Source organism: Pithys albifrons, chromosome 21 (genome assembly GCF_047495875.1).
Source record: "Pithys albifrons albifrons isolate INPA30051 chromosome 21, PitAlb_v1, whole genome shotgun sequence".
Lineage (NCBI taxonomy): Eukaryota > Metazoa > Chordata > Aves > Passeriformes > Thamnophilidae > Pithys > Pithys albifrons.
The window spans coordinates 3296041-3321528 of record NC_092478.1 but is presented as its reverse complement, the minus strand read 5'-3'; the positions used below and the strand labels follow the sequence as shown (position 1 = coordinate 3321528).

General features: G+C 47.4%; 1 protein-coding gene across 2 annotated transcripts in view; it reads right to left on the bottom strand.

The window, feature by feature from the left end:
- Window positions 1-25488, bottom strand: part of AP2B1 (adaptor related protein complex 2 subunit beta 1) — an 81782-nt gene that overhangs the window by 22539 nt on the left and 33755 nt on the right. The window contains exons 10-17 of one of the 2 annotated variants that reach the window (XM_071574750.1): window positions 23467-23582; window positions 22237-22402; window positions 21640-21738; window positions 18463-18722; window positions 14242-14434; window positions 4481-4522; window positions 2577-2723; window positions 1230-1375 (exon numbers count right to left, since the gene is read on the bottom strand). In XM_071574750.1, coding sequence (XP_071430851.1) covers window positions 1230-1375; window positions 2577-2723; window positions 4481-4522; window positions 14242-14434; window positions 18463-18722; window positions 21640-21738; window positions 22237-22402; window positions 23467-23582 — 1169 coding nt within the window. The remainder of the gene's footprint in view (window positions 1-1229; window positions 1376-2576; window positions 2724-4480; window positions 4523-14241; window positions 14435-18462; window positions 18723-21639; window positions 21739-22236; window positions 22403-23466; window positions 23583-25488) is intronic. The other variant, XM_071574751.1, reaches the window with a different exon arrangement.

Here is a 25488-nt window from a genome sequence, read left to right as displayed (position 1 = left end):
ACCTGAAGAACCAGCTCTCTGCAGCTTTTTGCAATGCACCAGCCACAGTGGAGAGCAACAACAGAAGAAAAGCATTCATAGAAGAAGAAACAGTAGCAGATTGTATATGGAGCTTATGCTGCAAGAGGAAAAACTGCTGGTTTACTGTAAAGTATTTAAACTTCTTATATCCTTAAAGCCACAGAGGTGTGGCTACAACACAGCTTGATGTATGGGGGAAAAATCACAAACAAAATGCCTTTTTTTCTAGGCCAGTTTGCACGAAACATTTCCATATAGCAGCTTAGCAAAACTCTTCAGAAAATACAGCAGTCCAGGGAGAACATTTACGAAGACTTACTTAGCATAATGCCTTTTCTAAGTAAATCTTATTCATCCCAAGAAATCCTAAATTTGCAAGGCTAACAGTGATATAAAAGAGATGATTTCAGTGGATTTTTAGTAGAGACAACCCTTTTCCAGTGAAGTGATATTAAGAAGTAGGGAGGATGTTTCAGTCACAAGATACTCTTTATGATCTTGATAAGAACTAGCCTGGCCTTTGCTTGAGACAACATAAAAGCACAGGATAAGCTCTTACTGGAAAGGATATTTGTGGGAAGAATTTGTGGCTGTATTGCCATGTCATGTCCTTTGGCTGAGATGGGACTCTGAGAACAATCTGTATGCTCTAAACATTCAAGTGGCTGCTCCTTCTGACAAAAGTGTTCTGCTGCCAATTACGGGTAAAACATGTGCCACAGGCTCTTAACTTGCAACTTCTTCACTGACAAACAGCTTTATTAACGAGTCCTCTACTTCCAGACAGGCTGAGGGGCAGCACAGCAATTAAGTCAGGAGGCAGAGGCACTCTGGGTTGATACTTGTGCAGCTCAGATCTTGCCTGTTTATGCTCTTGCTTTCCTCAGGGCAATCCCTGGCTATAAAACCACTAACCTGCCTAACAACTCATGAGGCTGCTTTAAAACTCTGCAGAGATTAAAGGGGGCAGATGCTGTTTCAGAGCTGGGAGAGCAATGGGAGCTGCCTGTTTCCCCTCAGTCTGTATTTTCAGCCCTTTCACACAGTTGTGGTGTGATGGAGAGTCCAGGTTGTACCATCCAGGCTATTTCCACAACTGTACTATAGACCTACATAAAAGTTGTCCCTACGTCCACCAGTGCAGACACAACATCTCTCACAGGGTCATGCAACCTTTTGAACTCAGTGCATTGATTCTGGTTTCTTACCTGTTCTTATTGAACTGAATGGCAAAGTCAGTCATGTGCTGCAAAGCCTTATTGGTGAAGTTCATCTCCATGTAGATGTGTCCCTGTCTGTGGCTGAACGTGCCTGAGATCTCCAATCCTTTGGCCTTCACTGCAGGCAACCAAACCTTCAACACAAGAGATGTCATTGCAGCCTGAAGATGACAAACAAGTAGCTTTCCCAAAAACCAGAAGTCCTGAGTTCAGAAATCCAGCTACATTGGCACACTAAGCCCACAAAGAAACACTACAGGGAGGATGGGACATGGGATGTTGGAAGGATCGAGCTCATCAGTGAGGAATAAGCTTGCTGCTCCTAATCTGTGTTTGTTCACAGCACTCACGGAGGAACTCAAATAAACTACAGCATTAGTGTGCACAAGAGCTTGTGTCCATCACACTAATGTTGAGACTTACCAAGTCTGCTGATGGACAGGCTTCTCCAAGGGCTCGTGGGGCTATTAGAGGCAGGACAATACTGAAGTTTGAACCAAATAAAATCACTATTAGGTGTTCAGGTTCTGGATTCCCAAACCACCTTTGTGGGAAAAACCCAGACCCAAATTTGAGTGGTGCAAAATCAGCTCAGAATTCCTGTGTTCTTTTGTACTTGGCCTTATATATGGTGTAATAATTGCAAGGATCAAAAGCTTTGAGTATGCTCTGCACACTCAATTTCATATTGCTCTGTTTCATAGGATGACTTAAGTTTATCCATCCATGGACTATTTAATAAGAGTGCTAATTGTTGCTTATTCCCTTTCAGGTAGGAAAGGCTAACCCAGAGCTCCCTGTGGCTGCTCCATAGCCTGTTTCCAGAACCATGTTCTGCATCTCCCGACCCCTCCTGACTAAGACAATGCATCTCTGTCACTAACAGAGCCTTTATCTGCATTACACTGCGGCATGTTCATCCCCATCACATGATTTTATCCTCACTGTCACGTTGGATTCCTCCAAACAAACAAATCTGCTATGAAAGTTGTATCCTGCCCTCAGTTTCCTGAGGAAACTTGCCAAGCAGCAGGTCTGCAGGAGCACTGCTCTGACAGAACAGAAAAGTCTTGGCTCTTTCATAAGAAGTTCTTTAGAGTATGATTGTTACAGGCAAAATGAGGGAACTGTGAGGGAATCAGAAGCCTGTAACTAATAACTAACATGGTCTCCAACACATTGTCACTCTACTGGGAAAACCCCACAGGACTGAGTAGAACTAAGGTGCTGTGATAGCACCAGAGACTCACAATAAAGGGGACAATGAGCAACCTCAGACTTCCTGTAGCCCAGGGGAAGGCAGAGCAATGGGGAGGGCTGTTTTTCCTTACGTACAGACTTTGGAGCCACATATCCTCCAGGAGCCATGCCTATACCAGGAGAGAGCTCGAAGAGATCATTGAGTCCAGCACAGACCACAGCAGGGGTGGGTGAAGGGGCAAAGGCGGCTGGCACAGCAGAGGGAATGTAGGTCTGTCCCACCTGGAAGAGTCAGAAAGAACAGGCACTGATTAACACCCCACTTGAGCACTACTTATTAAATAAAGCATGAACTCGGGCAATATCCTAAATATTTTAGTGCCATTTGCAGCTTTCTCACTGATTTATCAATAGTGCTAAATTATGCATTTGAATTCCAAAGCTCTTGGCAACTAATCCCTATGCTCGGCTGTCACCTTCATCCAAGCTTTCACATCATTTTTTATAGCTTCAGTTATCTATTCCCACTGTAGAGCAATCTTTCTTCTCCAACTCTCCTTCTCATAAGACAATAAGCTTTGTGGATCTACCCTACATAAACCCAGGGAAAAGAAAAAATTGCTTCAAATCTTCCCCCAACTATGTCAGTCTTCAGGAATCTGCAAAATTTTGCATATCCAGAGATAGCAAGGGAGTCATGACCGTGTTGTGTGCTCCCACCCAAAGCCAGAGCTCTGCATTCTCAGCACTGTGGTCCAAAAGGTTCACTACATGAAGCAGACCCAGCTGTCTCTGCCTGCCAGAGGACAACTTTCCTGCAAGAAGGGCAATTCTTCCCTCTAAGGACTTAAATGAGGGCACCAAACCTGGAACATTAACCACCACGTGCCCTGCTCCAGAAGGGACAGTCACACTCAAGTCTGACTCCCAAGTTCTCTTCCAAGGAGGAAGAATTATGTGCTTGAGAACAGGATTCTCCAGTCAGCTGCCCAGAAACAGGCACAATTACTAAGACAGAACTACTTGGGGGATTTTTGTTGGCTCAGGAGGGCAGAGATCTGACTTTGTAGGTATGACCACTACAGGGAAGTATCTCCCATGCCCTGGTGTGGATGGACTGCCTGGGGGCTACAGGGATACTGTGCCACCAGCTCTCCTCTGCCCTGGTGCTGAAGCCAGAAAGCAGTGCCACATTCACAGGGAAGGAAGGAGAGGGAATGACTGCAGCCATAACAAGGGGCTCTGAAAAGCATTCTCTCCAAAACTTAGTGTGCTTTCCCCACTGAATTACTGGAAAGAGGGCCTGGAGTTTTTTAGGGGACACTACTTTTGGCTGAGAGTTGTAAGCACACTCTGTCCTGCCCGCTGCATCTTCAAGCCATCTTACACTCAATTCCCATGTTTTCCTGGGAAAAGTTGGTATGTGTTTGAAGCCAAGGGTGCTTTGGAAGCAGGCTGAGACTCTCCAATGCCCTGGCAAGTGCTGTAGGCACCAGGGCACCCACAAAGCAGAGGCACAGCAGAGGTGGCCCGGTGGCAGCACTGACCACAAACAGGAGGAGAGCTCAGAGCACCTGCTCCTGATGTCCAGGCAAAAATCCTGTGTGGAGTTTGAGGTGAGAAAAGCACTGAACTGAGGCAAGCCTGTGGTTACAGTGGGTTAGGGTTACAAGAGACCAGGCTTTATGAGTAGAGATGAGCATCCTTGGCCTTTCAGCTGCCAAAGCAGTTGCACAAGGATGGAGTACTGCTGGTGTTAACGCTGGTGCTTCAACTAAAAGCTCTGAGAAAGAAGAGCTAAGCAGACAGAGTGAACAGCTCTGGCCCTGGCTGCTCTTTGGAAAGCCCAGGTGACAGCTGGACTCAAAGCAACATAGGTGGGGACCTGTGTGTTTCAGACTTCAGTTGCATTTGCCCATTTTCAAACATCTTCAGGGATTTAAAGCATCTTCCAGCACATAACGGGTGAGGTTACATTTAAAAACCCTGAGCTTTGAGCAGCTTTTTTAAACTGGGGAAAAAAATGGAATGGCACTTACTGCCGGGCTTCCTCCAATGCCCCCGCCAAGGTCACTGCCAAGCTGAAAGAGAGAAGGAGAGAGAGGAGAGAAAGACAGAGATCATTTAAGCCAAGTGTCAGATGGCCGGAGCGGAGCCCAGTCGCCCGCGCTGCTCCGAGCACGGCTCGCTCGCCACACAGGACAGACAGAAATGCAGTGCTGGGAAAGCACAGGGAACAGAGGGGCTTTGTGCTGTTGTGTGAGCAGAGCTGCTTGGAGAGCCACCCCACACACTGGCTGCGGACAGGAGCGTTTTGCAGGTTATAAAGAACAAAACCCCATCCTGTTGCCTGCAGCGGAATCTTCGCTCTGTTCCTTCACGTTTCGTGCATCGGTGCTTTGCCTTCAGCCCACTTTGCTGGCTGCCAGCAAGCCCCAGCAGCTTCACAAAACCCAGTGGGGTAACTGTGGAATGGCATAAAAATAAAACTGACAGGAAGCTGACTTCCTGAAAGCTTTAGTTTTCTAGGGAACAGCTCCGAACTACGGGCAAACACAAAGCGCCTTGGCTGCGTTCCTCTGACATGCGGCTCTTTTCAATAGCAGGGAAGAAAGAGCAGGGATATGTGCTGGCTACTGCAACAGCTCAGGGAGCTGGGCTTTGTCTTCCTTTTGAAGATGCTCCCCTCCCACAGACAGGGAAGAAACGGCTTCATGATCTAATGGGCACTCCAACAGCAAAGAGACCTCGCCGTGCTCCAGGTTATTTCAATAACAACCTTTGCCAAGCTACACAGCCACAGTCTGAAGTGACTGAAATAGTGACTGTGTACACCTGCACGACCCTCCATAAACACTGTATCCTCTGAGGCCCCCCTGCAGCCCACCCAGAAGCTTCTCCTATCACAGACTCCCTTCACAAAGCATCCAGACCACTTGCTCAGTGACAAAGCTCATTTTTCAAACATGCCCATCATCCTACACACTCAAGAGATTTCAGTGATCAGGACAGGCTCCAAAGCTTGGCTACAAGTGCTGTTTGTGAGTACAACATCACTCCTGTGAATATTTAAAAAGCACTCAACAGATGACTGATAGCCAGGAGGGAACAACCACAGATCTGCAGTGGTTATTCACTGCAGAGACATCTCCAGGCTTGTCTGTGTCCCAGGCTTTTCTTCAGAAAACCATGGTAATTTTTTGCCTAGTACAGGGTTTTTTTGGGTCACATTCAGACAAGGAACATGACCTGACAATAAGCACAGAGGATGATGCAAGTGCAGGGGTGAGTTAGGAGCCAGTCCCATTAGGAAAACTGGACTGTCAGACCAGATCATCACAGCTCACCTTGTAGATGGTTTTGCTCTTCCATTTGATTAGAGTTTGGGGTGTTAGTTTGCTTTTAAAAAAAGCATGTGACAAACTGGGTCAACAAAGGCTTTTAGATGTGTTGTTCAAATAAATGCTGATGTGTCAGAATACTGAATAAATGCACCATACAGCAAAAGCAGAAGCAGCCAGGAGTGCCTATGCTTAGAGCCAAAAAGGCTCCAACTTTTTCCCTCTGCACAAAAAACTTGGAAATTAACTTTGCTCTGATCCCCCCCAGCCTGTTCCCTGGAAGATCTCACCACAAATGTATTTTATGCTGGTCAGGAGAACCATAAAGCTTCACACCTCTCTCCATCAGAGCACAGATAAAAGGATAAATTGCCCTGAGAACAGCAGCAAAGTTGTAAGACAGTGACTTACCAGATGATAACCAGCCTCCATAAAACCTGTAAAATTTGAAAAATCCCTGTGCTACCCTGGATCCCTCTTCTATCCCCTGACATCTCTCCCTCATCAGTCCCCACAGGAGCCACCTGATGCAACATCAGCCACCATAAGTAGGTATTAGAGAAGCACAAATCACACACAATTTGCTTTTTGTAAAAAGCCTTAAGAGCTGTTTTTCTTGTGTGGGACTCAGTTTATCCCTACTTGAGGTCATGGCATAAGTTAACAGGAAATTCCTCATTTTCTGCAGCAGCCACCTTTCCATACAGCAACCCAGGCTCTTGCTGTCCAGTCTTCCTCAGCTTACTTAAGAGATAATAGATAAATGTGAGTGATTTCAAAGTCAAAAGAAGGATCAGTCAGAGACCAAAGGAAGCCAGCCAGAGGATGTAAATCCAATTAATATTGAGCTTATAAAATAAGGCTTATTACACTGTCAAGTCTCCCCCACTGAAACAGTCTGGCAGAGCTGAATTTTGTTCTCTCAACTGCTAAGCTAAGCCATGATTTAGATGAATATATCAGATCATTTACATCTTGTTACTGGCTCACTGAGGAGTAATAAATGCAACTATTACACCTCATCCCTATTCATAGTCTTGCATGCAGATCAACTTCATGCTTTATTAGTGACAGGCAGTGAAGTCTTGGGGAAAAGAAGGAATCCAGTTCATTTCCAGGTATTATTGTATGCATGGAGGACTTCTGGTACTGTTGTCTGGTTTATCAAGCAGCAAGAATTTTACAAAGAGTATTATGGAAATGACTGAATAATTCTGCATAATCAAGCCAGATGTTAACTACCCTACCATTTCCTATGACATTCATCACAAGAAGCTGCAGGGTGGGAACCCAACCTCGAAGCAGCTCCTACTCTGGTACCTGCATGCACTCACTGTGAGGGAGGGAAGGAATGACATATTGGGGTTCCTCAAGCTGTCCACAACTCTTCCATTTTCCCTAAATGTCAGGCCTTGGGGAAAAGTAGAATTGCTTGAGTTGAGACTCCAGCTCTCACAACCTACAAGGAGTAGGAAAAAACCCACCTCAGTGGCTCAGAGAATTTGCCACAAGCCCCTTTGGGTTTTTGGATTGTACTCAACATCTCTGTGTGAGAAAAGGTCTCCTCCCAGAGGCAGGAAGGTCTGAGCTCCTGAAGCCCCTCCTGGAGGGCTCTGCACACACACAGCCTGTGCCTCTCCTGGCTCCTGTGCTTGGGCCCCAGCACTGCAGATGTGCTACGGAGCCGCAGAGCGAGCGCTGAGGAGCTGCAGCTCCTCCAGGTCCCTGCAGGCAGAGCTGGCTCTACCTCACAGTGAGAGGAGAAGTGACAGCACATCTACTGCAACACAAGTTAATAAAGAACTAATCAGTTCCACACCAGATCCGGGGTGCACTGCCTGTTTCAGCAGCACACAAGTCCTTGTCTCGGTTTTATTTGCCTCTCAGTGTCCCATGGCACCAAATCTTTCCCCATTCAGGAACTACAGGATTGGTTTACTCCATCCTCCTGTGAGATGCCCAAGACCTCACTTTATTCCAAACTCAGAATGATGGAAGAGACAGTAACAGCAATGTGTGTGAGTAAGAGGGAAGGAGGAAGACAGAGGGAACAGGAACCAATTACCCACGGAGTGTCCTCTCCCATCTGGAGTGACAGGCAGAGCGCAGAAGGAAAGAAGCAGATATTAGTCAAGCTGAAGTGCTGCTGAAGCAACTCCCCAGGGCTGGCAGCTCTAGTTAACCATTTCCATTCATCTCATGGGTGGACAGACACTGCCAGAAGGACAACCTGGACCTGCTTTACAGGAGATCAGGCAACAGCCCTGTGGAGGAGAGGACCATGTGAATACAGCTGCCAGCCCCATTCAGGCTGAAATGCTCACCAGTGGACAAGGACTGGCATTTGATGGTCAAAGGGAACTTGCAGCACTGCAGAGCCCTGATCCTGAGCCCAAAGCTGGCAGGGTTACCTCTTGCTGAAGAGTGCAAAGCCTCTGTTCAGGATGAAGAGCTGCCAGCTTCAGGACACAAGCAGGGGATGAACAGGGAGTCTTGGCCCCCAAAAGCATCAAGTCCTTCAAACAGAAATTCTCTTCATTCCCTCCAAACCCATCCTGCCACAACAGCAGCCAAGCAGCCACATGGGTTTAAAGAAGAGGCTGGGCTCAAGGCTGTATCAATAAAACCAGGACTAGCACCTCTTCCCAAAGCACACCAGTGCCATTCCTTGGTACGAGTTGGCTTGGACAGCGCTGCGGCTGCTCTGCAGTGGGGGAGCCTTTGCCCTGGAATTCCAGCCCTGTGGAAGCAGTTATGCTGACTTATGAAGTGCAGTTACTGCATTAGGAGGGTTTATTTGCATCTTAACAGCAGCTTGTAATGAAGTGACTCTGCTGAAGTGTTCATGTGATCCAGAGGGGTTACAATCACTTCTGCAAAATGACGTGAGGCTTTTGGAGCACCAAAAAATAACAGGGAGGGTGGAGACAGGGACAGAAACTGCAACAATCACTGCCCAGAAAACACTTTGCCCTGTGTCCAGAGCACAGCCAGGGCTTTCAGGGCAGCTGTGCACTTGATGAACAATAAATAGTTCATGGGTTAACAGGGGACAAGTGCTGCCTCCTCTCTCGGTCATACTCCAAACCAGGAGTCAAACACCACAGCTCAAGGAGCTGGGTGAGAGCCTGCACTCAGTTACACAGCAGCAAGGAGCACAAGGCTTTCACAGGAATCAGGAGCTGGGGCTGACTGAGATGCCACTGATCCAGGCTAATCCTGTTAGAGACACCTGAGCTGCAGGACAGACTGGCTGCACCTCCCGATGGGCTGCAGGGATCTCACTGCAGATGCTGCTGTGGCTCACACAGAGGCTCTTTCAGTGCCTGTTTGCTGCCTGTTTCATGTGTCTGTTTTCACACCACCAAGCCAGGCTTGCAGGGCAGAAGGGTTGCTCTCCAAACCTTTGACAGCTGTGTCAAAGGTGCTGCAGGACAGGTTGTGCTGCCAATACCACAGTCACTACTTTCACTGCAGTTACTGCTAATGCTTTACCTGCCTGAACCTCTTCCATCAGCAAACAATACTGAGTACTAACCATTTTCAGTTTCCAAAGTGCAAAAAAGCAGCTTGCAAAGCTCCAGCAGTCCTATGACTGCTACAACAACAGCCTTAAATCAGACATGAATGAGTGTGACCCACCAAAAGAGCTCCTTTTCCACACCAGCCCTGCTCCAGCAATGGACATGTGTCCTCTGTCAGAAATCTTAATAGATGCCCTTTGAACCTCATCAAACCAGAACAGCCCAGATAGAAGGAGTCACTCAGCCCCTCATCAGAGGCTGGAGGAGCACTCTGGGAAAGCAGCACATCCACTGCTTAAATGCATGCTGGGGCTCACCCAGCACAGACACTCACATTGTAGTTCCAGGACAAGGTAAGGGAAGTAACTTCCCTAAGATCATACACAGCAAGTCACTTGCAGAGCCAGGAGAGCAATCTGGCACTCAGGGCAGACTGGGGGTCACTTTTGGGCTTCCACAAGTACATGAGGCTTCCTACCCTGACTATATGAACCACCAGCAGAAGGGTTTTTTCAAAGCACATCGGTGAGTCCCTAATCAACCCCAACAAGTCAGGATGTTGGCCCCTGAGGCTACACTTTGAACTCTCCACTCGAATGCAGTCAGACAGGAGGGCAGTAACACCTCCCTCTCCCCAGCCTGTAGGATGAGGCAGGCACTGAGAGCTGCTGCAGCAGGGGTTTCCTCCCAGGCTGCCAAACCTACAGGAGCTCAGGACACCCTGGGGAAGACTGTGACCTGCTGCACTCTCCATCCCACTGCAGAGCCAAGCACAGCAGTGGGACACTGCCCTGAACTGTAGGGAAGGGAAGTTTGGGGTCAGACTCCCACCATATCCAGCCTGATGACACAGAGGGGCACAGCTCCACCTGGAACAGCCCAAACCAGCCCAGGTATTACAGAAAACTGCAGATTACCCAGTATTTATCAAACAGCTTTTCAATTAAGGACATAAATCTATCTGACCAGCTGCCAGTCCTGAATCAATAATATTCTTGTAGCTGAGTGGCTCGAGTATTAAGTAAAACCCTTACATAAGAGGCTATCCAAGCCTGTCTATTCCCACAGATTTACTGCTTTGCCCCTGGGTTTCAAGCCAGCCTCCCTGGCTCCCAGCCATGTGTCCTGCTCCCATCACATGCATGGGCTCCCAGGGAGCTGCAGGATGTGCTGGGCAGCACAGAGCTCTCCTGCCCAGGGGATTTTTCAGAGCAAATGAACACACAAAAAGGTTTAAAGGCAAAATGAGCTCATGTCAGCATGGACAGACATCCTGGGAAGCACCACATCAACAGCAAACAGGAGCTGGGAGGGGGCCTGTAACCTGCATGAAGTTCAGCCACTTCAGAGCTGCCTTTGAGAAGATGAAGCATCAAACTGCCCAGCTCTGCATCCAGCAATCTGCTGTCCCAGGAAGTTGTGCTGCTCCCACGTTAGTGGCTGGCATGACTGCTCTGCACTGCTGAGCTGGAGAGCTCAAGTAGTTTTGTAAAGTGGGCTTAGTCACCATTCTATGGAAAAGAAAACTGAGCAGAGAAGATCTAGATCTGCCCACAGTGGTAAACAGGGGCACAGACCAGACTGGCTTTGTTCACTAGAAAACAGCTCTTCATAAGTACTACAGCAAGTCTGCTCTGTTATAAGCAAATCATATCTTGTTTTTGTACCAACAGCCCCTTTTTTCCTTTTTTCTTTTAATTGTTAACACATGCTCAGTATCTGTGCTTGCATCTTACATTTAATACCAATTACAGAACTCAGTATGGAGATAAAATAAGATTTACTCAATAAATAAATTACCCTCTCAAGCAGCTGGAGTCTCACTGGTCATGGGGATAAATATCTAGCACTGCTGAGGAAAATACAAATGAACAATATTAATTTGGTGTTTATCCAGTTTTACACCATGCAGTTTCTTTTTAAATGCCTGGAAGCAAAACAAAACCCTCTAGTTTAAGAAATGAAAATGCAGAATGGCACTTGCCATGGAAGTTAAAGCTGTTGTTGGTTTTTCTGGAGCATCCTTCTGAAGTCAGACCCTCTCCAAAGAAAAGGGGGTGGAAGAGGGGATAGCACTACATAAATGTAATTTAATATTAGCCAAAAATTCAAATTCCAACCCTCCTGGTGAGCCATTTAGCCCAGAGACACTGCCCAGCACTTTGGCTAATACCAGGTTAGGGCTAACCCAGTTTGATGCTTGTTAAACACATGCCCACAGCAATAAACAAAGACACAGATCACTAATTAGGATTACTATCACAGACTCATTTAGGCTAGAAAAGCCCTCACCAAGGAGGTGCCATCACTGCCAAGGCCACCACTAACCCATGTCCCCAGGTGTCACATCTACACGTCTGTTAAATCCCTCCAGGGATGGAGACTCCACAACTGCCCTGGGCAGCTGTGCCAGGGCTGGGCAACCACTTTGGGGAAGGTGTTTTTCCTAACATGCAATTTAAACCTCCCCTGGCACATCCTGAGGCTGCCTCCTCTTACCCTGTCACTTGTTATCAGGGAGGAGAGACCAACTCTCACCTACAGCCTCCTGTCAGGGGGTTGCAGAGAATGAGAAGGTCCCCCAGAGCCTCCTTTTCTCCAGGCTGAGTCCCCCCAGCACCCTTGGCTGCTCTTTATTAGATTAACTCCTTCCCCTACTCCATTCCCTTCTCTGGACACTCTCCAGCCCCTCAGTGTCCTTCTTGTTGTGAGGGGCTGAAAACTAATTCCATGACTTGAGGTGTGGCCTCATCAGTGCCCAGTGCAGGGGGACAGGCACTGCCCTGGTCCTGCCTGGCCACACCACTGCTGGTACAGGCCAGGATGCCACTGGCCTTCTTGGCCACCTGGGCACATGTGGGCTCAGGTTCAACCACTGCTGACCAGCACCCCCAGGGCCTTTTCCACTGGGCACCTTTCCAGCCTCGCTGCCCCACACCTGGAGTGTTCCATGGGGCTGTTGTGACCCAAGTGCAGGAGCCAGCACGTGGCCTTGTTGAACTTCACACCACCAGCCTCAGTCTACAGATCCAGCCTGTCCAGATCCCTCTGCAGAGCCTTCCCATCCTAAGGCAGACCAGCACTCCTGCCCAACCTGGTTTCATCTGCAACATCAGCACCAGGGAAGGAAAAGCCAGAGCTTTGATGCAACAGCACTTCAATAGAAAGCACCCATCAAAACCCCTTCCATCATTCAGATATTGTTTTTAGTGCTCACACCATCAGTAACTCAGCTGAGACAGTGCTGGCCTGTGCAGCCCCAGGCACAGCTACTCCCTGTCCAGACATGATCATTTTGTCAGATCACACTGCACAGCCCCACGGATTTACTTAAGGCTTGAGAAAAATGTTAAGTAAAAGCCTAATACCATATCAACTAACAGCTCTACTTGTCAAAGCAGGTCACTAAATTAAGCCCATTAATGCCAACTGTGAGACAGCTCTTCTTCCCAGACCAAGTTTTAATTCTACTATTTAATTTGTCTGACACTAATGAGAAAGAAAGGGTTACTATATGAGTGGCCTGGAAAGCAGGACAGAGAGAGGAATTTAAGTGCTAACCATTCTCTGCCACCACAGACAGCACCATCTTCTGCAGTTCCTCAACACAATCACCAGTCCCTGGTTCTTTGTGGCACGTCCTGCAATGCAGGGAATGGCTGCACAGGTCTCTGGGCTCACTGTTTGCTTTCCCAGCAACTCCAACTTTGCCATTCCATAATCCCCACTGAGATACCCCCCAGGTAGGAGCAGCCTCCCCACAAACCAAACAAACCACTGGCCAGCACAGAGGCTGAAGCACATCTGACCTGTGTGAATGGCAGTGCCATTAAGGGTTACACTGTTTCCAGTTCATTAGCTCACAAAGAGCTGGAAAAACATTTAATAACTGCTTTCATAAGATTATGGCAGCTTAAAAAATTATATATTTGACAAAAAAGGATTTGTTGCATTGGGGTTCATCCAGCTGCCTCCTACCTCTGTTATTCAGAGCTTGACTCAGAACTGAAATCACCTAAATCAGGCAAACATAACCCAAACCAGTTCACCACAAGTCAAACCTCAAGCAAGACAAATCCACTACAGGTCTGAAAAACACCCAACTGTGTTCTCTGGGGCAGTCTCTCTCAGGTCACACAGTGCCAACACACCCAGGAGTGCTGCTTACCCCTGTAGGAAAGTCACCAGGGAGCTGGGGACCCGTGTGCTGTGCTCCCCTCTACAGAACAGGCTGATCATCATGCACCACCTCAATACCTGGCACAATCCCACAGCACTGACCTCTCTGCTGCTTCTGCCTCCTTGCCAAGTGATTTTCTCACTGCAGCTCATGCCCAGCTCACTCCCCAGAGCAGAAACAAAGTGTGATTACTCCCACTGGAGCCTGACCCTGTTAGTACCAGAGCAGGTACTCTGTGAGCAGCTGTGGCACAGGGAGGACCACACAGAGTCCTTCCCTCTTGACCTCACTGCAATTAAAATGTCACCCACATTAAACCATGACATGCTCTGGAGAATATACAAATGAGAGGACACAGGGTTACAGTCTGAGAGCTTTGCACTGAAATTCAGGAGGGCTGGGAACTGGGTGGAGTAAATGTCTTATTGAAAGGGAGCCTGAATCAAATAAAAAGCAGTGGAACACTTCACATCCTTAAAAAGGGCTTTGTTTTTTTTTCTACAGACAGCAAAAGCACAGAACGAACACACATCCACTGACCATGGGGATTCTACAGCATGCAGCAACATCCATTTTATGGCAGGAAAAACCTGCTGGAAGTTGGGACAACAGCACTGGTTAAATCCTTTTGGAGTTTCAGCACTCAGCACTGGGAGCTCAGTGATCCAAACATTAAAAGCACAAATAATCAAGGCCTTGCAGAGATAAGCACAGCTCCAATTATTTCCCCCCCAGCTAACGAGGATGCTGCTTACCAAGCTGTCCAGCCCTCCTCCCAGGAGGTCCACAGCGCCCATCTGGATGTTGGTCACTTGGGGAACATTCACGGGGGGGCCCAGATCCAGGTTGAGAAGGTCCCCCAGGAGGTCTCCCTGGAAGGGAATGACCTGTGGCTGCTCCAGGTTGGTGGTGGTCGTCGTGCCCACGGGGCTGTCGCCTGCGTCGGGGCTGCAGGAGGTGGAACAAGAAGCAGAGGAGAGAAACATCAGTCACCTCTGGCCTCCAGCTTTGGATTCCCAGCATGGGGAAGCACAGCAAGAGAAGCAGAAGCCAGTCCAGAGCTTACCCCAGCAGTGATGTGCCCACTGACACACCTGGCAATGTGGTATGGCATGTGGATTTTCACCATGTGCTTTGAGCACAAGGACTGCCCAAGCATTGGGCACGGTTTTCAGTCCAGCAAAGGGAATCTCCCAAGGTGTGGAACTTGCCCACCTGGAGAATCACAGTCCCACCCAAAACGGTGAGCCATGAGTACTGCACAGACTACAGCACTGAAAATAAGTATTTCCAAGCTCAAAATAGATCTACAGAGATGACTTTCAGCCCACTGGGCCTAGGAACCACATGGAAACATGGGGGAAAATAAATAATTGGGTTTCCTGGGAGATCTAACATAGATAAAACCCTTTGAGCCCTCACTCTAACCAGTGCAAGCTCCACCACTCCCCACAGGTCTCAATTAATCACCTTCTACTGACCAGCAACAAGCTCCACAACTCTTTCCTAATTAAAAACCTCAGTCTAAAATAGATTCCTCCCTTCTATCAATAATTTCCTTTTCCCTGAGTTAGCAGGCATGCTAATTGCTAGTCTAGAAACACTCATTATACAGCTTGATAAATCTCTCATCATAGGCAGTCTGGCTACCTTTTACATTCACTTGTCACTGAATTCTGTAACAAGAAGGGGGGGGGAAATAAAGTAAGTGACTGTAGCTCCTGGAGATCTGACTACAATGCATTTATTCTTTGAGTCCAGAGATGTTCAGTTTAGATAATTAAAATCCATTTTGCATCCTGTTGCCAGCAGTAACTGATAGAAGGATTTCCAGCTCATGTTCTTGCAGTTGCAGCCAACGGGTAACTGCACACAAATGCTGTGGGAATTAGTGTCCTGTCACGGTGTTTAACACTGGGGCTCTTCTGTAAGGATTGAAGCTCCTGGTTTTGAGTAGCCAGAATTACCTTATCCTTGCTCAGCTCCTGACAGGGAAAGATTCAGCCACAGAGCCTAAGCTGCTCCCAACTCCAGTGCCAAGAGGCAAAGATGGAGCATCAGGACTGCAGAATGAATTAGTTACCAGGCAGCAGCAGAAAGCACTGAAAGCTTCTTTGCATTAAAAGCTTTAGAGCCCCAACAATACCAATAAAGCTGTCCCTTCTGCTCCTGCCTTCAGCAGGGAGACTGCTGAGTGTGCTGAACTGCTCACTCAAACATCTCTGAAGAGCAAGTGGTTCCTGTGATCCACTCCCACCCCCACTCTGAGAAGGGGAGGAACAGCAGCTCCAGGCAGAGACACATTACAAGCCACTTGGTTCCTTCCCAGCCTATAATCCCTCTAACACTACACCTCTTCAACACTTACTCATCCCTCTCCTGATGGAGACAGAGAAATCCCTCAAGGTCTTGTGTAACTGCTGCTACCCCAAAACCCAATGAGAAATTAGGAAAGGACAAAGCTAAGTCAGCTTGTATTAAAAAACAAAAACCCATTTGGGAAGAATAGGTCTCTTTGAAGAGATTTGTATGAAAAACCTTGAAATTTCCTATGAAAGAAAATAATTAATAAAGAATTTGTGTGTTATAAAGGGCAAAAATGCTTGATGTAAGCTTTCCCCCTCAAAGCCTTGGGCAGTGGGTAACAGCTGGGCTTGCCCATGTGAATTGGAGATTTGGCCCCACGAGTTCAGCCTCCAGTTCCCAGATCTTGGGTTTTACAGGAGATCCACAGAGAGACCAGAATCAAAAATTTCCTGCAGCCACCTGTGAAACAGGGGGATAGACAGTCCTGTCCAAGCCTAACGAGGCTCCTCCCTGGGGCCCTGTAAACACCCTCCCAAATTTCCAGCTGAATTATGGCTGAGCAGGGGTGGTGGGAGCCACCATACAAGGAAACCCTGCCAGGCAATCAGATTTCTCCCCCACCTTCAGGATACATCTGCAACTCTGTGACACTTGGGCTCATTGAAGAGGCAGGAACATTTCACCATCTGTGAGCTGCTCAATGGGTCTTCCCATCAGCTGAGAGCTGAAAGAATCTTGCCCTTTCTTTGAATGAAAATTAAATGAATCAAAAAGCAATGCAGTGAATTCTGCCAGCCATAACTAACTACTCCAAGGTTCATCCCCAGGGAAGCACCACTCATCTGGTTACCTCTGCCCATCCACTCGAGGGAATGTTGCCTTGACTCTCAAGTGACATTCACTGTGGACATGTCCACACTTCCCTGCTTTCACCTCTGTCTCACAGTGCAATCTGAAGGGAAATCTCAGCCTCTCACAGCCACCAGAATGGCCATTATTGGAGTGCAGGAGTTAACAGGTAACTCCAAACCATTTGATGAGGTCATTACCTTTCACTGGACACCCTTAACTTTGCTCACACTGATGCAGAAAACTCCAGTAATGGGGCCTCTTTCTGAGGTGAGCTCCCATCAGAGGAGCCCAGGGTGCCATTACATTAAATCCACTCATTTTTTTTAATTTACCAAATGGGCTCCAGCACTTCATCAGTATGATCAGCCATGAGCACCCTTCAGACCTTCCCCCAGCCTGATACTGATGACTGAGGCCTGGAGGGTTTATGTTGAAACAATTTCTGCTGTAGTCAGAAAAGATTTAAGGGCAGCAGAGTGAGCATGAGCTCCAAGAGTCAGGCACACACACAGTATATGCAAGAAGCTGGTAAAAAACTACTTCAAAAAGCTGAATTCCTTGAGTTAAATCCTCTAAAATGCTGTCTTCTGTAGAGACCTGAAAAAAACAGTGTACAGGAAGGCTGGTAACACCAGAAACTAAAGCCACCTCAGCTCATTTTGAGACAAATCTTTGCCTAGGAGGGGCAGGAAAGTGGCCACTGCTTTTCTTGTCCCACTGTAGACTTGTGCTTAATGATTCTGGGTCAGTGCAGCCAGACTTGATTTCACAGGCAGGGAGAAAACAACTCAGCTTCCCAAAGCCAGTCACCACAGAAATAGCTTAAGTTGCTAAGAATAGCAGAGAAGTGGTGTCAGAAAATAGAAAAGAAGCAGCATCACACACTGATTTATCAGTGCAACAGCAAAAAATAGCACTCCAAATGTCACTTTGGGAATATTACTAAGAGGTAAGCCTGGATATCCTGCCTCTTGCTGCAAAGCACACTCAGTTGTGTAATTAAAACCAACAGTGCAAACAGCACTGCTCACCTGGATGAGGGACCATGGGAACAGGCTCAGTGTCCCTCTGCAGCCTGGGACTACAGCACTGCCTGCTCCTGCAGACCCAGCCTGCTTCCAGGACTGTGATCACAGGGAAGCATTAAAGCTTCAGGCAATATGCCCAAAGCATTTCCCCCCATCTCCCAAGGGTGAGACAGATATCAGTCTACCCATCTTCTTTTAAGCTCCAACAGGCTTCAGTGAGGGAGCTTTGATGGCTTTTGCACTTCCCTTGCTTTACATGCACTGAGTGAGAAAGGGAGTTTTACCAATCCTTCTCCATTTCATATTCCTACAGTGAAGGATCCCTTCACTTGCCTGTTTCAGGAAAGTGATACTGTATTCCAGGAGACAGGCTCACAAAGCTGTGCTGCTGCTGAAGCAAAAGCTTTTACAAAGCCACCTTCTGAAAGATGCCTGTTCTTACTATAGTTCTCCTGCCCCTGAAGCAAGCCCTTGCACCAAAGGTGATTCCACTCTTGCCCAAAGCTTCTCCTTTTTAACTCAAACCCACATGTCAAGAGCCCTTACAGCCAATGTCTTCTCAAAAAACATCACACCTTCTCCTCACACAAGAACTTTGACGCTTTCTGTGTCTTCTGACCCAGAAATTCAGAAACTACATACCCATGATTACCTTCAACCATGAAAGGACCTACAAGCCCTTAAACTTAGCAATAAAAATCCCACTGGAGTGTTCTAAAAGATCTTGGCATCTTTTGAGCTGTTTGTCAGCAAGAAACAACCACCATCCCCCCGGCTGCCTGAGCTTACCTCCCGTGGTGAATCGGCAAGTGCTTGCGGTGGATGCCGTGGCTGCCCTCCACAAAGGCGTTGGGGGGTTTGTGGTACACAGAGGCCAGAGACCCAATGTGGCAGATCAACTCATCCAGCAGGGTGGGCTCAATCAGATCAGTCTCCTCGGAAATCAGTGGCTTTTCCGAGAGAACCACTTCCTTGGCAGTCACTGGATCCGTGGAAAGAAGGCGCCAGTAGATGTAGCCGCGATCCCGCAGGTCTGGGTTGTCGGAATCCTGGGACAAAGCAACACATCCCTCAGAGTCTGAAGTGAACTGATCTGAAGGGAATGTTTGTAATCACTTTATTTGTCTAGCAGTGATTCTGCTGGATTAAAAAACCCCAACCATCCAGCAGCAACAGCCACCAGTTTCAAAATGATGTTACAAACTGCCTGTCGTGATGAACATCCCAAAATTAAATTGAGACCCAGTATTAATGCCTGGCTTCCTGCTCAGCTGGTCAGGGAGCAAAAAGCCCAGCATTTACATCCCACATTTGCCTCAAACCACAGAGCTACCAACTGCTTTCCAAACTCTTCTGCCACTTGATTAAGTATTATGAGAACTCTGAGGGAGTGGAGACAGGAGAAAAGAATGTGAGTGAAAATCACTCTGCCACATACCAAGAGTAGAGACACAATACTGCATAATGATCCAAGATTTCTGGATATATGACTTACCCAAGGGCACTGCTGGACAAAATGATGCTGCAGAGCTACATCTTAATATGCCATATTCCTTCTACCAAAAGAGATCTTATTTATCCTGCCATTTAGTTATCTAATGAAGTATGGAAAGATGCTAATGATACACACTTAGGATACTTCATCAGCTCTCCAGCTGTCAATAATGCCCTTATTTTACTGCAGATACTTTTGCCTCTGCATGAAGTGCTAATTATTTCTCTCCTCTTTGAGCAGCTCTGCCCAGAGCAGCAAAGTGAGCTGGGATGGTTTGCAGCTCATGTTCCAGGGAGAGGGAGGTGCTGTGGTTTGAGGCTGCAGTGCAACATGTTTGAACTGTTCATGGAAGCAAGACCTGGGATCTTTATTCCCCAGGCCATCAGAACAACAGGATAAATGTTTCTGAGGGTTTTTTCCCCTCCCCTAGAATTCCAGCAAAAATCCACCTCATCAGCCTTTGTCTTGGTATTTCTTTTCCCCTTCCGTGATCTCACTCATGCTGCTGCTGACCTGTTAGAACCTGCCTCTCTGCCATCTGCCTTGACATCCTCAGGCACACAGTAAAACTTCTGTGTGGAATGAGACTGAGCCAAGCTCATTTGCTTTTAAGGACCCAGATAAATCTACCTGTTGTCTCAGACACTGTCTGCAGTGCTGGTTTTGTTTGAGGGTACAGTTGTGGGCTCATTACACCCTTAAAAATCCCTACAATCCTTAACAATCCCTTTGCCTTTAACGATCCCTGTAAGACTCTCCACGTCCTGTCTGCAGCAGCAGCTCAAGATCAGGAGGGTTTCTGCAGGGCACACGTGAAACACCACATGTTCCCATCTACTTTCAGGCACACACAGACTCAAAACTGACTGTTTCTTCCCACAGCCAAATAAACAGGCTTGAAACTTTAGTAAACCTACTGAAAACAACAGGCTCAGATCTTCCCTTTCCCAATTTCTCTCCCAATTCTCTGCTGTCCATGGTCTGCATACCAATGAACCCTGGCTGGCTCAGCTCCCCAGACGTGCCAGACCCACAACAGCAGTGAGGATGGAGAGGTCTGTTATGGGTTATGGACTTGCCAGGGACCTCAATCCCTGCTGCACATCTGTGTCCCTTCCACACCCAGCTGCTCCACTGCTATTTTTGCCAGTGCTGGCTGCATGGAGCTGCTCCTGCTACACTCACACCTGCAGTTTGCTGTGCAGACATACCCTGAGACACTCCAAGTGCAACAATACCTAAGCTGGGGAAAGAAACACACGTGTAATTACACTCCCCCTCAAGTGAGAACCAGCATCTCCACCTAGAAATCAGACTTTGAAGCATAGGGCTTTTTAGTGTTTCACAGCCAGTTATCCTACATTGACTTATTATTCATGTAAAATACAAGAAGCCAGACTGAATCAACATTTGTGACAAACAGAGAAAAAACAGACGCCTATTACATTTCTAGGGTGCCATTAAGTGGTTTGTGACTCAGCACAGTGGGTTTTAACACTTAGTACCTTTCCTCTGCTGGCTCAGGCGAATGATACAGCAAGCCCTTGGCCCACTCCTCTCCAAAGAGCAGCTGAAATCCTGCCCAGAAGCAGGTTTTGAAGGAAGAAAAGCAGGCCATGGGTTTCTTGCTGCTGAGCAATGCAGCACCCAAAGGGATGAATAGAAGTTCTAAGTACTAATAAGTTCACAGCCACGATTTCTTGCAGCAAAGAGGATCAAAAAGGCCAGCTGATGAGGGACTCCAGGTTTCCTGCTCAGAATCTCAGCCCATTCAACTGGGAGAATGGGAGACTATTTTTATCACTTGACACAGCAGGTCTGGAGAGAAGCTGCTTTTTTGGGGCTGTTCACCCCAGTCATTACAGCCAGGGAGTGGAGGCAGATTGGCTGAGGTCTTACCCACCCCTGTCACCAGGACATGTCCACTTCTGTCCTGCCAGCTCCATCCCAGCCTGGCCTGCAGTGATGTGAGCTCAGAGCACAGCACCTCATGCATAATGAATCCGTGGTCTTAACCCACTGCTACAGCCTCCAGCAAAGCTGCCACATCTGCTGACAGCATCCAAGTACAAAGGAAAAACCCCAAACTCCAGTTCTTTCTTTTTCAAAGCACTGCCTAAACTTTGCTGTTCACAGAACAAAGTCACTGTCAGGCTCTTTCCCTCTGTTACAGCTCCAGATGTTTTAACTGCAAGTCACCTTGAAGGAGAAAGCATTCTGGTTTCTTGGTTACTCCACCCCCTCCTTAACTTTCCTTTTAGTGTGGGAATGGGGAAGGAATTTGGATGAAACAAGAGCCAAGAAGGAGCAAGCAGATTCCAGATGGCAACAGGCACAGAGCAGCTCTTAAATGAAGCCTCCTTGGGAGAATCCCATCTCCTGCAGAGCTGAGTGGCCTGGCAGATGGGAGACACCACATGGCAGGCCAGCAGTGTCTGGAGGGCTCTGGTTCTCTGGGTGTCTTGGCTTACCTGGGTGGCCAGGCTGAGCACCTGCTGAACCAGCTCCTGTGTCTCAGAAGGCTTTTTTAAGAACAGCTTCACTATAGCAGTCAGTAAGGTGAGCTGCACCTGAGAGAAAGGGACACAGAGATTAGAAAATTCATCCATGTTTTAGCAACAACATCTCACAGCTCTCCATGTCCTTTACTGCTATAAAGCAGAGGACCTGAGTTTCACAACAGCATTACACTGTTCTTTGCCAGTGAAACCCAGAAGAGTGAGACTCAGACTCTTGCCTGTTGCAAAACACTCTCACAGACAAGTCCCTGAGCACCACACTGAGGTTTACGTCGTGCTGTGATGCATCTCATCACTACTCCTCTGTATGTTCTGGTCCCTGGTAGGGCTATTCCTCCAAGAAATATGGAACATCTAGAAACCCCTCCAGTTCTGCCTTGTCCTTCCAAGAAGAGAAGTTTTGGAGACATGGACAACAGAGCAAATCTACAGACTCCCAGAGGGGGCTTTTAGCCAAATATTGAAGCTTCCATTGACTGAATATTTGCTGTCCATCCCATTAACACACTGCATGAAACATTGTAGGTAAGATGCACAATGCAATTTTACCTGAGTACTTTCATCATGGAAGCCCTCCAGAAAACTCTCCAACAGCTCATCTGCGTTGTCAATTCTTTCTGCATATTCACCCACTATCCAGATCATGGCAGCTCTGGCATCTGGTTCATCCAGGGAATCCAGGTTCTCACACAGGGTGGCAATGATGCTTTCATACCTGATTTGTCAGAGTACAGGTGGATTACTGGGGTGAACTGGACTTGTCTTACTCCATTTCTGCCCACATCATTCTGCAGGGAATCCTGCACTAAATATCTTGTATTTCTATGCAGCATTTCCCTTCACTACAGAAGATATTCCCCAGCTTTTTCTTTTTCCAAGCTGACCACTGGGATCTCACAGGGTCTTTGCAGTTCAGTTTATCAGCAAGACCACCCAGACATGGAATTCAAGAGAGAGTTGCCTCACTTTGTTTGCTGATGGGAACACTGGATCCAACAGTTCAAACCATGAGTCTGAATCAGATCCTGCAGCCTCACTAAAGTCTTCAGAGTGGTAACTCTAAACTGGATATTACACTTCCCCAAAGGCCTCACTGTAAAGCAGACAATACCCCACACTAATTTAGCTTCCCCCACTCCCAAGTGTGGGTTTCCCTGTCACAGACAATCTGTCTTGTCAGTGACAGCAGAAATTGCCAGAGAGAACCTGCACATGGCCCATATTACTTTTTAGGTGATTACCAAGTCTCTCCTTAAAAGCATTGCTGCTGTTCTGTAGCAGAGGAGACAAAACCTGATCACAAAAACAGCATAAAAGAAGCTGAATCTGCCCAAATCAGAGAACACTCAATGGGGAAAGACAGTAGTGTTTTGTTCAGCACAACCTGACTGGGGTCTCAGATCACGAGAGCCATGAACTTTCACGGCCTTCTATGTAGGACTTCTAGAGGAGATGAGCAAACCCAGAAAAGTCTGATGCTGTAAACTTGGACAAATTTTCCTTCTGGCATTCTCTGCAACAGCTTTACTGGCTTTTGAGTAAGGCATCAATATGGAGTGGTGGGGAAGCAAAAGCTTTCAATGCCAGCTAACAATGAGTCAGGCTGATACCTCACCTAGAGGAAACACCTGAATCCCTCCAAACCAGGAGCGGAATCAGAACAGGCAGTGCCTCCACCTTTGCTTCAGAGCCCTGCTAAGCTGTGCTGAGCTTTGCATTGCTCTGTTCTGAACAGAGCAGGCAAGGGCTGCCAAAAAACCTTTCAGTGCTTCCACGCACTTGTTGGGGTACTTGCGGAAGATGTCCCTGATGACAACGATGGCCTCCTGCACCACGTAGTTCACCTTGGTCTGGATGAGGTCCAGCAGTGTGCTCACACAGCGCTCTGCAGATTGCTGCAAAGGACAGAAAACAGTGAGAAAACACTCCTGAGCCCACAGCACAGGCTGAGGAACAAGGCACAAGTACGAGAAAAGGCCCAGAGCAGCAAAACAAGAGGACAGTAGCTACCAACTGTATCCAGGAAAAAACCCAGGTTGATAAATGTTTCTGTATTACTGTGGAGATACCAGCAGACTCCAGATCCTGAAAAAATTAAGTCTGAAACAACCATGCCAGTAGGTAGCTGGGTCACCACACAGACCTTCAGAACAGCACCTGCACTGCTCTTTTTATCACCCTCTTTCTGGCAAGCATCAAATGAGATCTCTTGGACTTGCCAAGCTGGGCAATCAGAGCTGGAAGAGCTTTGACAGGGAAGTTACAGGACAGGAGACCACCATGCTGGCAATCACACTGCAGGAACAGCAGCAAACAGGAGCTCACAGCATCAAGAAGTTCAGTATCCTGGGGGTGAGGTCACTATCAACATGTGAAGATACAGCTATAAATAGAAATCCAGCTGTGGCTAATGCAGCTTTCACATTAGTTAGTTAAAAAATCACAGGCATTGTAAGATAACAAAGACTGGACACTGTCACAGCTCCAGGAACCACAACTGCAGTTAAAGGCAAATCATTCAGGGAGGTCTATTCCCAAACAGCAGAGTGAGACAGGACATCACAGGAGCAACCAACACCAGAGAGCCTCCAACAAGGACAGTGATTTGGCCATTAGCAGAGCACATGTGAAGCCTCATTACACAGCTGGTGATTAATGTGAGAAGCAGCCTGCTCCCTACACTGCCGAGGCAGAACATCCATAAAGCATTCAGGACTGAGACAAACACTGTAGGGCACAAACAATAGCAACGTAGGTGGATTTTTCAGTTTCAGTGGGTTAACAGTCCCTTTGACTTACAGAGCACTTGAAGGCTGGGCAGGGGGAGGAGGATTGAAATGGCATTTCAGTCACAGGAATCACTTTTTTGAGAATGGACAGAAATCTCAAGGACAAACCTCAAGCCTTGTAGAGCTTAATTTTGATCCCTCTATGGGTCATTCACTTGAGAGCTGCACTTGATGGTCCTTGTGAGTCCCTTCCAACTCAGATTATTCTGTGACTAAAACCTCTTGATTTCCTGCCCTCCTGACTCTAGGTGGGGTATCTTACACATGATCTACCAGCACAAACAGGGGCCATGCCAGCCTGGGGATCAGCCAGGGGAGGAGACACCCTAAACCAGCATTCATTCACCTTTGCAAAGTGGCAGTAAGTCATAAGACATCTCCTGAAATTCACACCAAACAGAAAATATACCAAATACAATTGGTGTCAGAGTAAAGAGAAGCATCACATAAAATTGTACAATTGGTATAATAATTTTTTATGATACCTCTCCCTCCTTAGCACAGCTTCACAGGTACTGTGGAGGCAGCAAAATGCCAGCCTGGCAGTGCCCTGCTCTGATCTCTTCTGCTTCCAGCTCTGTGACCTGGAAGACTCTCCCCCTTCATACAGATGGACCATGGATGTGGCTCCACACAGTTGGACTCTGCTCAAAGGCCTTGCACAATCGATGCTTCAGAGCTTGCAATTTCATCTCTTCATCCCAATACCTTTCACCAAGTGTCTTAATAAGGGACCTTAAGGAGGTAAATCTCTCCTAAACCAACTCCCCTCTACAGAACCTGCAGCTCCAGTCACTGCTGGCAATAAGCAGTGCAGCCCTCTCACAGCTACAACTAGAAAAGCCTTAAGAGCTGCAGAATTCAGGGAAAAGCAAATTAAGGTTTGAGTTTTTTTTGTCTCAGATGTTATGAAGTGTGTTTTTTCCAGGAAGAGCACAACATCCAGTTTGAAATACAGCAATGATTTTTAATTTTTAATCCAAGAGTCCCTTGGAAAGTGAGCAGTCATGTG